The 13,715-nt window shown below is 41.4% G+C and overlaps 2 protein-coding genes across 2 annotated transcripts; one reads left to right on the top strand and one right to left on the bottom strand.

The window, feature by feature from the left end:
• Window positions 1–3,945: 3,945 nt before the first annotated feature.
• Window positions 3,946–5,299, bottom strand: LOC108814238 (GSH-induced LITAF domain protein). The gene is made up of 3 exons (XM_018586766.2): window positions 4,957–5,299; window positions 4,328–4,454; window positions 3,946–4,221 (listed from the first exon to the last, which is right to left on the bottom strand). Exons 1-3 carry the CDS (start codon window positions 5,148–5,150, stop codon window positions 4,138–4,140), a joined length of 405 nt encoding a protein of 134 aa, XP_018442268.1. The 5' UTR covers window positions 5,151–5,299; the 3' UTR covers window positions 3,946–4,137.
• Window positions 5,300–5,413: 114 nt separating this feature from the next.
• On the top strand, window positions 5,414–8,576 carry LOC108815165 (uncharacterized). The gene is made up of 2 exons (XM_056991512.1): window positions 5,414–5,984; window positions 6,709–8,576. Exons 1-2 carry the CDS (start codon window positions 5,581–5,583, stop codon window positions 8,549–8,551), a joined length of 2,247 nt encoding a protein of 748 aa, XP_056847492.1. The 5' UTR covers window positions 5,414–5,580; the 3' UTR covers window positions 8,552–8,576.
• Window positions 8,577–13,715: the final 5,139 nt, after the last annotated feature.

Genomic DNA, 13,715 nt, shown 5'->3' with positions numbered 1-13,715 from the left:
CCTATTATGGCTTGTGGTCCGATTATTTGAATTGCTAGGAGAAAATAGAACAAAGAAACTCACACATGAATGCCAGTTACAAAAAAAATGGAAAAAAAAAGATAGAAACTCACAGATTTTATCATCTCTGACTATTCTTTCTTACGAATACGGAGAAACAATCTGTCGTCATAGGATTCTTTACATGGAAGGACTACAAAGCAGATTTATGCAAGAATCGATTCAGATAAAAAGTAGATGGAAATTTATAACTTATTTTATGAGAACATAATTAAGAGCTTCAAAGAATCTCTATTAAGAACCAAGTTCCGTAAGGATAATATATTCTACGAGGATCAAATCTCTATCTCTATCTCTATCTATAGATTCCATTCCAATCTTCAAACTTACTCCAGTTGGAAAAAACATTCTATGTGAGTTACTGAGTTATGTTTCAACAGCATCTGTTACTTCGGTCTCCATCGAATTACTATGTCTTACGTAACTGAGTTGAAAAGTTAGGTGTCGACGGTCTGATGAGTGTTCGACCTAGCGAGACACAAAACCTACCAAAGAAAAATCATGCAACTAGATATCCGAATTAATGAAACAACTCTGTTAAAAACAGGATAATATTAATAACTCGTTCGTTCATCTCCCCTAATTTTTATGCCTTCGAAAGCCTAACCTATAAATATAGGCAATTTTGAGATATTACAATTACAAAATAATTCTGTTCTGTATAAAATTCATATAAACCGATATTATTTTTAAGAAAAATTATTTGGAAAAGTATATTTAGAAAAAACCCGTCGGTTTAGGCATTTTGATCAGGTGAAGTCAATAGCAAAGACTAAGTAACCTGATACGTGTCCTATGTATGCTAATTCTTACTAGTCCACACATATTCGATATAAGTGGTGCTAAGCAGATAGTAGCGATTCCTTGTACTTGCAAGCAATCCCAATCATCTTAGTGCTTATCAACTGAGTCGAATTGATTAACAACTTGGTTTCCAATCTTTTTATGTCTTAAGGATGGTTTCTATGTTCCGTATGCCACAAGGAAAGGTGAAAAATATATTACTGACGCAGAGAGAAAAAATTACTTTTGGATGCTTCGTACGGCTTTTTGCTATTAGATAGTGGATAGTGGATTTGTTCAAATGTTTTGTTCTGTTTTCCCCCACAAGCCCCACAAGTTACTTCTTTGACTCCGATTATACATTTAGGGACAGGACAATAAGTTAGAATTTGGCCCGCATAATACACCGATTTTTTTATAGATAATAGTATAATACTCTTCCATAGCAACCGATTCAATGTATTGTAAACAAAAAGAGAATAATTTCTATAGAAAACTAAAATATAAAAGAGAATAAACATGTGTGTGGTGATATTTATTGTGATTTGAAACATAGCCAAGTCCAACTTACTTTTATATTTAAACATATTGAAAATTATGTTATAATAAAAAGTTTTATTAATAAATTCGTTAGCAAATAATGTGTATATTCACAAAAATGTTAAAGAAAGAGGAGAAAATAAAGAAGGAGAAGAGAAGGTGGGAAGAGTCGTATGAGGCTGACTTCTGTTTTTTGTGAAATTCAACTTTGTATAAAATTCCAAGTGGGTTGCGACTTGGGAGACGTGGGAGACCCACACATTTTCACAAACCAGCCATTACCCACACGCCTTTTTCTTACTCACATCGCATGGTAATGTTTATGTGGCACTTCCACCAACAACATTCAATATATATGTATATCGCCTTAGATTTACAGTTTACTTAACTTTTGTCTTATGTTAAACTATAAAAAGGGAAACATCTCTAACTCTTTTAGTGAATTGTAAAACTAATACGCAATCAAAGCTACACGCAAACAAAAACTACTACAAATGCAAACGTATAGTTTAAATGCTAATCCGGAATGTTAAAGCAATTGAAGTTGAGAGAAAATTAAAGACTAGATATATTAATATGAGATTTTACTATTAATTTAACAAGAAACACTACGAAGGTGGAGAAAATGCATCATCATTCATCGAAAAAGTTATATAGATCTCGTGTACCCAATCATTTTCCTTTCGTTTTTTGTTCACTCCCAACCACCACACCATAATTAAACTACATAAAACAAGAAGGAATATAGTTGGGTAAGCAAATTCAAATAAACCCAAGAAAATATTTTTATAATTTATTTCATTTTTTGTTTTCTTTATTTCGGTTTAGTGCAAGAATCTCTTTACGGCTCTTGCCTGATCCCATTAGCTCTATTACAAAGCATTTACAGAAGAGAATGAGGTCAGCACCCAAAGACATGTTGCCTAAAATTTAAGCAAAACTAGAAATGTGACTTCCCATATTTATTTCTTGATGACAACACAAACCTAAACACCATAATTAATTACTTAAGGCTTATATCAGCATCAACCGCACCGCATCATGATGTTATTTATCACCCTATCGGATACAATAGTTCAAGAAATAAACAAACTCCATTCAACCAGCTGAATCTGGCATGGGAGCTCGACCAGGCCCTGACTTCGACTCTGATTAATGAAGCGGGAAATAAACTGCATGGTCCATAGTCCGAAATCTGGAAGTATTGGTCTACATATTAAAATAAAGGTAAAAATAGCAAAAAGATAGTGTTTGATATTTTGTGTAGAGGTAGCGTGTGAAGAATCAAAACCCCTTGCGAGGGAGTGACTTGAGGATCAGCTTCAGCTTTCTGAGACATAATGACAAATAACAAATGGGTATGTTATAGGAGCAGTTTTACTTACATCACATGTTTAGCTTTCTTCTTGTGGTCCTCTTTTTTCCCAATCTCTAAGCAAATTCTACACATATCTTGAGAAAATTGTAAACCATGGACCCCATTGAAGATTCAGTTGTATCTTCCTTAATTGACCATTTTTTGAGGCATGATTAGACATTTATAGCGAAGAACTAATACCAAGACTTCGTCAAAGACATTAATATTTCCTGCTATAGATAGACATCTAAAAATGGTTCCAAAGAACCTAACAAGTTAAGCCACTTCAGATGCTGAAGAGGCAACTCTTTACTGTTCTCAGATTCTAACAAAATAGAAGAGTTATATAAGCTTTAAACACTGAAACCAGCAGACAAGGCATATGCTTGGTGACAACTACAGTTGCACATCTGTACTGCACTAAAAAACTATCTGCCTTTTCACCTTTGCACGCAACTCCCTATTTATCAGTCTATCAAACTCCATTTACAAAAAGAAAATTCAAACTTTATTCAAGTTGCTAAAGGATTCTTCGCATGACTTGATGTTGCCCTTATCAAAGACTAATATAAGAAGGGTAATACTTTTCTAAAAACCCAAACTGAAAAGATAGAGTAAACTTATTGCCAACCGGGAGAGAAGAAAACAAAAAGCAGTAAAATATCTTGTAGTTGATAAGTAGTCTTCATGCTTCAATAGTTTGTACAATGCTTCATCCTAACATAAGAGAAGTTGCTATTATCTACATGACCTCGATTGACAGGGAAGTATAACAAGAATACTTATTGTCTAGGGCTTTAAACACAACCAATAATATAGCTTTGACATGAGAAGTTGCTATCATCTACACATTGATTGCACTCAATTTTGTTTAGTTGGTCTATCTTTAGATAAAAAAAATTCTTAAAAAAAAATAAATCGTTATAGTCTTGATTTAAAAACAGATAGTAAAATCTATGAACTTCGAACAGATTCAAAAAAAATCTAAAAAGGAGAAGATTTAGGTTGTCTTTTATGATTTCAACCCAAAACCAGAGTAGCTTGAAAATACATAGCAATAAGAAGCCTGGTTCGAAATGGACGAATTTGCTTAAAACACGCCGGACATAAAGGGATCAGACCGGCCCAGCCCATCACACTATCTTTACCTGTGGGTTTCTCAAGAGGCAAAAGAATCTGTGTTTCATATCCAAAGGAGGGATAAGAATCAAGACACAAAACGGTGCAATTCACGAATCACTGGACGATACAGACAATTGTATATGTTCCTTTTCTCACACATTTCACAGGGTTTATTCAGAATCTTCAATTTTTGTAGGTAGTGCAAACACAAGGTCTCAACTTCACAAGTAATATTAACAAGAAGAATAAGAAGAAGAAAAGAATGCAGTCTTATATCATGCAGGGAGTGCAAAGCTCGGTTGCGTCCACTGTGGCGGATCCATCACCAGGCAGGGATCTGATTTCTCAAAGTCAGCAACCTGCAGAAGACATATCGATCAAATGAATCATAAACATTCTTTAATACAAAGGGGATCACAAGAGCGGCAGGCAAGAGGAAGAAGAGACATATCAAAAATAACCAACCTTATTCCCACACTGAGGGCAATGATGCTGTTTGTTCCAGAGGCAATCCATGGAAGGGCAGAGAAAACAGAATCCAAGCATAAACGGAGTCATGCAAGCAACAACAGCAGCTACACCGGGCTTTGATCTGTTTATCAAAAACGTATTATCACAAAACAAAGATCAGACAATTTCACACAGACAGAACCAGTCTTATTCTCTAGAAAAAAAAATACATTATACAATGACTAGAGACATCTGAACAAATGTAACCCCTAGACATGAGAATGCTTAGACTGCATTAACCTCAGGAGAAAATCAACTGCATGTGCTGCTTATAGCGTAAAATACTTGTAACCCATTATTGACCTAAGGTAATCGAAATAGAAGAGATCCTTGACCTGAAGAAAGGAACTCGACTAATGTAACTATAAACGCACAATAAGAAGTGGTTTGGATCAAATCATATACAAGCGTACAATTCAATAAAGCATGAAGTTTCAATCATTCAAATATTTTGTAACACGCAGCCCAATCGAGAAGGTATCCATCAACATATCCTACTCAAAACAACTCGCAAGTAATAGGTATTGCAGATTACTAACCCTAAACTCTTAAGAATCGTATAAGAGAGAGAAGGAGAAATTTACCTGATATGGGTGAGACCAGTATTGCCGCAATAGAGGCAATTGAAAGGAGCAGGAGTGTCCCGGTAAAACGTTTGATGGATCGGAGCACCCATCGGATCTCCATAGATTGCGTTCGGCGGCACAATCCCCGCCTGATACGGGTTCTGCCCCGCGTAATACGGTACTCCGATCACCGTCTCTCCCTCTTTCGACATCGTCAACGATTAAGATGAAGCAAACGCACAGCAGAGGCAGCGAGAGAATTAAGTAATAAAGAAGGGATGAAGCTGACTCCACGAAAATTGATTTTTCCAGGGAAACTACGCGGAAGAAGAAGAAGATTGGAAGGGAATGATTCTATTCTCCTTTGACTTTTCTCGGAAACACGCTTGAATATGTGGACCGGCCCTTCTAGAAGAGGTCTCACACTTAATGGGCCTTGACTCGCCATTGGGCTCAATATTATTATCAGGGCTTCAAGGCATAAATGTTGGTTTAGGCGCCTCCGCTAAAACAATACGGATGAAAACGTGGTAGCCAAGTCAGTTACATTTTATAAATAAGACTAACAAAAGATACGACTTTCATTTCATCATCACCTTCTCTTCCAACAAAATCTACTTTTTTCTTTCTCTCTAAGTAACCATGGCTTCACCTTTGCTTGGTCCACCGGAGATTCAACGCTCCAACTCTCTCCTCCCAAAACCCACCACAGCCTCCGATCCGTTCATGGACCTAATGGTCGCAAACTTCAACAAGTCGACGAAAGTCAACGTCTCCTCTTCTCCTCTGATGGGCTTAACCGAGAACGGAGCCGCTACGTACCTATCCACAGGGAACCCATGTCTTGACTTCTTCTTCCACGTTGTTCCCAGCACTCCCAAGGAATCGCTGGAGCAGAGACTCCGTACGGCTTGGAGCCACGACGCTTTGACCACACTCAAGCTCATCTGCAACCTCCGTGGAGTCCGTGGTACCGGAAAATCCGACAAGGAAGGGTTTTACACTGCGGCGCTTTGGCTCCACGCCTGCCACCCAAAAACGCTAGCGTGTAATCAGTGCCGTGCGAAGGTCTAAAGGGGCTTGAGGCAAATATAAAAATAGGGGTTTTAACCAAAATTTTTTTGACTAAAATATAACTATAGTTAAAATAGCATAAAGAAAAACTAAAACAATAATATAAAACTACGACATAATCTTTTTCCTCTCCTTTTCAATAAACTCTTTCATCAAATTTTCATAATCTAGATTCCTAACTAGTGTGAAATGTTAACTTAATTAAAAAAAAAAACTAAAAGCACTAGAAAAAATGATATCGATGCGGTCTATACGGAAAGAAACATATATTTTGATACAATAAGAGATGGTGATGATTAAATAAAAAGAGACACTTGTTAATAGATGGCTAGAAGCACAGAAAGAACAAAGAAGAAAGATGCTAGGATACTGCGTGAGAAATAAGATGTACAACATGAAAATATAGATAGATCATGTATAAAATAGTTGAGATATTTATGTCTTTTCTATATAGGAATTTTGGGGATCAATAAAGAGATTTTCCTTTTCTAATTTTGGAAAGTTGACAATATAACAGAAATAACTTTTTCTGGCAAAAGAATTGAGAAGCAACAATGGGTGAATCGAACGTAGGATGACATTATAGTGTGTTCACTAAAACCACTATGCTACACCAGATTTTTGGAGAATTTGGAATCCTAAAATTTGTATATACTTTGGGGGCCTGAGGCAAAAGCCTTGTTGATTACACATGAGGCACGCCTCTGCGTGTAATCTCGAAGCCCTCTCGAAATTTGGATACTTTAAAGACTTCCCCGAGATTCTTTACCGGATCCTACAAGGGGTTGAGATCCGTAGGATCCAGAAGTCTGAATGGCAACAGAGGAAAGGCCGTTCCGGGCCTAGATCTAGATGTAGATTTGGAGGATTTGGAGGAAGTAGAGGTAGAGGTAGAGGCAGAGGAAGAGCTCCTTTCTATGTTGGTACCTCGAGATCCTCTCATTATGGTCGTGGGGTAGGTCGTGGACCTAAGAAGCCGGCGGCTACAAGGGAGATGAGGATAGCTAACGCAGAGAAGAGGAACCAGGAAGAGAAGGCGAAAGCTAGCTTGGACCGCAAGCTTGAGAAGATATCAATGGGGAAGAAAGCTTTCGCTAGATACTCTGAAGATCCCGACTATCGTTTCCTCCACGAACGAGTCTCTGATCTATTCGCAGACTACCTGAAGAAGGATCTCGAGTTCTTGACATCCGGGGAAACGAACAAGATCTCTCTAGCTGCCAAGTGGTGTCCGTCGCTCGACTCTTCCTTCGACAAACCGACTCTTCTCTGCGAGAGCATCGCTAGAAGAATCTTCCCTCGCGAATCTTTTCCGGAGTACGAAGGCCTAGAAGAAGCTCACTACGCTTACAGAGTACGTGATCGCCTAAGGAAACAAGTCCTCGTTCCTTTAAGAAAGACTCTGCAGCTCCCAGAGGTTTACATGGGAGCTAAAGAATGGGACTCTCTCCCTTACAACAGAGTAGCATCAGTTGCCATGAAGTCGTACAAGGAGATTTTCTTGAACCACGACGCGGAGAGGTTTCAGAGATATCTCCAAGACGCGAGAGAAGGCAAAACGAAAATCGCCGCCGGTGCCGTGTTACCTCACGAGATCATCGGGGAGCTAGACGGAGGAGACGGCGGACAAGTCGCCGAGCTGCAGTGGAAACGAATGGTGGACGATTTAAAGAAGAAAGGCTCGATGACGAGTTGCATCGCGATCTCCGACGTCTCGGCATCCATGATAGGCGATCCCATGGAGGTCTCCGTCGCGCTGGGACTACTCATCTCGGAGCTGACGGACGAGCCGTGGAGAGGGAAGCTGATAACCTTCAGCCGCGACCCTGAGCTGCATGTCGTGGAAGGAGACGATCTGAGATCGAAGACAAGTTTCGTGAGGAGGATGAAGTGGGGGATGAACACTGATTTTCAGAAAGTGTTTGATGTGATTCTTAAAGTGGCGGTTGAAGGGAGGTTGAAGCCGGAGCAGATGGTCAAGAGGGTGTTTGTTTTCAGCGACATGGAGTTCGACCAGGCTGCGTCGTCGTGGTTGCCCGTGTGTAGAACGCTAACATGTTATAATGCAAGAAAAAATGATTTATGGGAAACGAATTACGAGGCGATTGTCAGAAAATACAGAGAGGCAAGGTACGGTGACGCTGTGCCGGAGATAGTGTTCTGGAACTTGAGGGACTCGAGGTCGACGCCTGTGGATGGGAGCAAGAAGGGAGTGGCGTTGGTGAGTGGGTTTTCGAAGAATCTTATCAAAATGTTTTTGGATAATGATGGTGAGATCAGTCCCATGGCAATCATGGAGGCTGCTATATCAGGAGAAGAGTATAGCAAGCTTGTGGTTGTTGCGGACAGCAGAGATAAGATGACAAAACCAAAAGTGAAAACTAGTGTGGAAAGACAGAAGCCCATCAAACAATCAACGGCTACTTTGTGCTCAGAATGTAGTAACAGAATCAAAAGTGCAAGTGGTCGTGCATTGTACGGAATCGTCCAGCCAGTCGCATTGAAGAATCGTTTTGATATGTTGGAATCTGATGAATAAGTGAAGCCCTGATTGACAGTTTGGCACTCGTCTACGGTTGTACTTTTAAGTATAAATATATGTCTTTGATTGTTTATCTTTTAAGCAAGTTATCCAAAATGTAAAGCTTCAGTTTATTATCGTCTAGTCTTTATCCTTTTTGCTTTCATGGGATGAGAGCACTGTGAGGGGTAAAACTCACACCTAGATTTTAGATCAGGTTTTATGTTTAGGAAAGGTTTGGGAAAGATTATCGCGGGCTGAATCCCGTAAGAACTTGTTGAATGAACTTCGATTTGTATTGATATAATAGAAATGGGATGGTTACAAAAGATGATCTTTGATGAATACAAAGATTACAAGAGAATTACAATGAGAATGTTTTTATGAATATTGAGTAAAATATCAGTAGGATCGGGCCCTTTCCTAGTCTTCGACTTTCTCCTTAAATAGTCTTGGATTTCTTTAGGTTGTCTTCAACTGATCTCCTAGATCTTTTCCGCTTGAGGTGGGATCTGCAACAGCTTCCCCTTGACCGGGTCCTGCGCTTCTTCTTATTGTGACGTGAGCTTCCTCTTCGTCGTGACCTCCTTGGTTAGGATCCTTAGCTTTCAGCCTTCGGCTTCTACTTAGCTCTCTTTAGACTTGGAACTCGTGATGGGCTTATCGCGGCCCATCGTCATCTTTTTACTATTGAATGATCAGCTACCGGGCCATATTCGGGCCCAACAGTTGCCCCCAGCTCTCGAGATGAGGTTTCGTTATTCTCGGGAGCTAGACCTAGCCGCCCAAGCTAGATTCTCTTGTTGAGATCATGATTATTAGCTATCTCAACCGCATTTACTCTTATCCGATCGGACGGTTATAATCTGTCCTTAATTAAATCGACGGCTTTAGATTAAAGCGAGTTTGAATTTTAATTTCCGATTTTCGAGACGTGATGGGATATAAAGCTGAGAGAATTAACTACTTGTCTCTTGACTCCTTTTGCAGAAATCAAAGATCCTGTCAAGTTATCTAGCAAACTCACTAGAGCTCTCTACAGGAAGCTACAGCACAGTCCTAACACTTGGGGGGCTTACACCACTTCAAGAGTCGGATCAGCTAGGTTTCCTGAGCGATATCAGGCGTCCTTCCCTGATTCAGTGACGGTTGCTGGTTTAAAAGGTAACCTTTTATTCTTAATTCATGATTTTTACTATCCGAATTTGTCTCATGCGATTAATGAATCTTTTTCATGTCTTAGTTTCTGAAGGTGATTCCGTTCTCGAAGTTTCCTCCGGAGCAAGTACTTCCTCGAAGACTCATTCACAGAAGATGCCAATTCAACCTTCCTTCCGTTCCAGGGGTAGATCGACCAAGGCTGCCAGCTCCTCTAGAGGGAGTGACAAGAACCAGGGAGGATCCTTTCTTGACTCTGTGAAGGAGGTTCTTGACGAAGGAGGCTCTGCTCCTGCTAAAGGTGTTAGCTCTTCGGAGCCTAAGGTTCAGGAAGTTGGTCTTTCCTCCGAGGTCCCGATGACTGAGGCTGATCCTCAAATTGTAAGGGATCCTCCGGAGCTTGAGCCCCCGAGGAACAAGAGGTCCCGAACCGACCAGGTTGACAGACCTTCGAGGTCTTCCTCCTCCTCCTCTAGAGGAGGAACCGTTGGCTGGAACTTTGCTCATTCGAAGCCTGGATCGGTTTTGGATGATCCGTGGGGTTTAGCTACTTTGATGAGGCACATGAAGAGTCCCGGGTGTTCCCTCCCCTCGATCTCCAATCTCACGCACAAGGATGAGTACGTCGATATTGCTCATCACATGGGTCAGGTATGGAGTTTATTTCATCTTTCAGCTTTTTCTTTGGAGGACTTCGCTAAATCGTTTTCCGTTTTCTGCAGCTGGCTGGTGCTATCAACAGAGCTCAGTTCAAGTTTGAGGACGCTGTACACAATGCCCCTAGTGCCGAGGATTAGCCCAGGTCACTCAATCAGACCCAGGCTCTGATCTCGGATCTCCAAGCCGAGGTGAAGAGGCTTGGCTCTAAATGTGATGCTCAGCAAGGGACGATCGAGAGCCAGCTGATTGACCTCCAGGTGAAAAATAGGAAGATTGGGGAGTTGGATGCTGCTCGGAAGATAGCCGAGTATCAAGTCAAGGAGTTGATTGCCACATCTCAAAGCAGCCAGAGGAACAAGGAAGCTGAGGTCAGGCTAGCCGTCCGGAGAGGAAAGAAGGAGGTAGCCGAAGCCTACAACCAAATTCTGGTTATCGTCAAGGAGAAGTTCTCCAAGAAGAAGGACGAAGTCGACCTCCTGGTTCATGCTCAAGAGATTCAAGCCAACACCGAGCTCCTGAAAGACATACTGGATGGCGAGATTAAGAGTACTCAAGACGAGTATGATAACTTGGTGGCAATAATGCCGGAAGCTGTTGCGGCATACGAGAAGGCTCAGGTCTCGGACTTCTCGATCGGCAAGCTCCCTCTTCCCCAACTCTCTGAGAGCTCAGGTACTTTTGAGGTTAATATGTTTAATCTCTCCTTTTCTGGAGAGTTCGGTTCTAATTTGGGATTGGTGGGTTCTTACTCAGCCCAGTCGAAACCGCCTCTGGAGGTAGCGACAAGGAGATGGAGGAAGAGGTCCCCGAGGAGGAGGATCCAGCTGGTAAGGGAGCCGAGAAGAACTCGGATGACAAGGAAGTTTAAGAGCTGAGGCTCTTTCATGTTTTCTAGGATTTCTGCCCGATGGGCTTTGTTTTCATTTGTTTCTAGAACTTATGGCCTGAGGAGGTCTTTAAACCTTTATCTGTTCGTACTTTGGATCTTTGTTGGCCTGGGGAGGCTTTTAAACCCTTGTTTAATTTCAAACTTGGTTTTCTTTTCATTTTGAGCTTTTGGCTTTAGTCGTGAAATATGACAATTTGATCATAATCGAATCTTGTGATAAGTCTGGAAGACTTTGGTCGTTTTTAGTTCCTTAAGAGGAATTCTTGGAGTATCGGGATTAGCTTAGAGTTTTTAGGAACCTAAGTTTAATCTGGACACCTTAGGTGGGGGTTCTTGGAAACCTGAACTTGTTTGTGGGATTTTAAGACCCGTTGAAGTTTGCTTAGGATTTTAAGACCTTTGTGATTTGATGAGGATTTTAAGACCTCGAAGATTTGATAAGGATTTTAAGACCTTGGAGAATTGACAAGGATTTTAAGACCTTGGAGATTTGGTAAGGGTTTTAAGACCTTAGGTCCAGGTTCGTCGAGACCTGATATTGTCTGAAGGATTTTAAGACCTTAGGTTCAGGTTCGTCGAGACCTGATATTGTTTTGAAGGATTTTAAGACCTTAGGTTCAGGTTCATCGAGACCTGATATTGCTTTGAAGGTTTTTAAGACCTTTAGGATTGTTAAGGATTTTAAGACCTTAGGTTCAGGTTTGCAGGGACCTGTTTTGTTAAAGAATTGAGATAACGAGGATAATTTCTTTATTGATAATTGGATACATGGTATCATAGTAATCATACAATTGCTGTATTACGACGATCATACACTTGCTGCGCGGGCTATGTGATTTTAATCGGACATATGCCCCCTTTGATTGTAGTGAACGAAGTGTTGAAATGAGGTTGGGGCTGCACTCATGACGGAGTTGCCTACGTACCCAGTCAAGGGATCAAGCCTAACGTAGTTCGGGAATTTTAGGTACCTAATGATAATATCTCTTAAGATTCGTGGCGTTCCACGATCTGATTTCAGGTACCCCGGTTCGCACTTTTCGGAGCTTGTAAACGCCAGGTCGTACTACATGGATGATCTGATAGGGACCTTCCCAGTTAGTTCCTAACTTCCCAGCATTTGGTTCTTTGGTTCCTTCGAAAACTTTCCTAAGTACTAGGTCACCTACAGCGAACTGCCGGAGCCTGACTTTAGAATTGTACTGTCGTGCCATTGCTTGCTGATAGTTCTTAATGCGAATCAAAGCTCGGTCCCGTCTTTCCTCGATTAGATCGAGGCTGTCAGTTAAGAGCTGATCATTAGCTGCGGGATTGGATGTACAGAGTTCCCGGCGGAGGCTACCAGCAATGGTTTCAGCTGGAACGACAGCTTCCATCCCATATGCTAAGGAGAAAGGAGTTTCTTCTGTAGCTTTTCGTGGGGTGGTCCGACATGCCCAAAGTACTTCAAGTAACTTCTCTGACCAGAGTTCCTTCTGGGTTCCGAGGCGTTTCTTGAGGTTTGCTAATACTGATTTATTAGCAGCCTCCGCCTGTCCGTTACCTTGAGGTCGGCGAGGTGATGAGAAGGTCAGGCGAATATTCCACTTGTCACAAAATATTTTGAAATCGTGGGATATGAATTGTCCTCCATTGTCAGTTACGATTTCGTATGGGACGCCGTGTCTACACACGATATATTTCCATACAAATTGCTCGACCTCGACCATGGTTACCTGCTGGAAAGCTTCAGCCTCTATCCATTTTGTGAAGTAGTCCGTTAAGACTAAGAGGAAGCGTAGCTTCTTCTTTCCACTTCCTGATGGTACTAGTGGTCCCACGATATCCATGGACCATCTCATAAATGGATAAGGGGCAGATATGTTAGACAGCTTTTCCGCAGGTTGGTGTATAATCGGTGCATGCCTCTGGCATTTGTCGCATGAAGAGGAATAGGCCTCACAATCTGCAATAATGGTAGGCCAGAAATATCCTTGTCTTTTGATTCTGATGGCTAAAGCTCTTCCTCCAGAGTGGTTCCCGCAGGAACCGTCGTGCATTTCTTTCATGAGTCTCATAGCAACGAGGCCATGGACGCATTTTAGGTAAGGTCCGGAAATGCTTCGTTTGAGGAGGACAGATTCAGTTACGCAATATCTCGCGCTTAATGCTTTGAGCTTTCGAGCCTCCCATTTATTGGGTGGAGTCTTTCCCTCCAGGATGTATTACGTGATTGGAATTCTCCAATCCTCTCTTCCTACAACTTTGTTATGAAGAGACGAGGGAGGTTCCTGTTCGTCGAGACCTGATGTCGTGGTGCCCACCGAGGTATTGGTAGGATTGGGCTCCAGGGAGTCTGAATTCCGAGGAATACCTCCAGATGAATTTTGGAGAGCTGTACGGCTTCTGGTTTTAACTCTGCAGATGACTGGGTCTGAGTTGGTGCCCCCGGGGGTATTCTCGAGATCAGGCTCTAAGGAGTCTGAATTTCGAGGA

This window comes from Raphanus sativus, chromosome 7 (assembly GCF_000801105.2).
Source record: "Raphanus sativus cultivar WK10039 chromosome 7, ASM80110v3, whole genome shotgun sequence".
Classification (NCBI taxonomy): domain Eukaryota; kingdom Viridiplantae; phylum Streptophyta; class Magnoliopsida; order Brassicales; family Brassicaceae; genus Raphanus; species Raphanus sativus.
The sequence above is the reverse complement of the archived record's forward strand: the minus strand, read 5'-3'. Positions and strand labels throughout refer to the sequence as shown.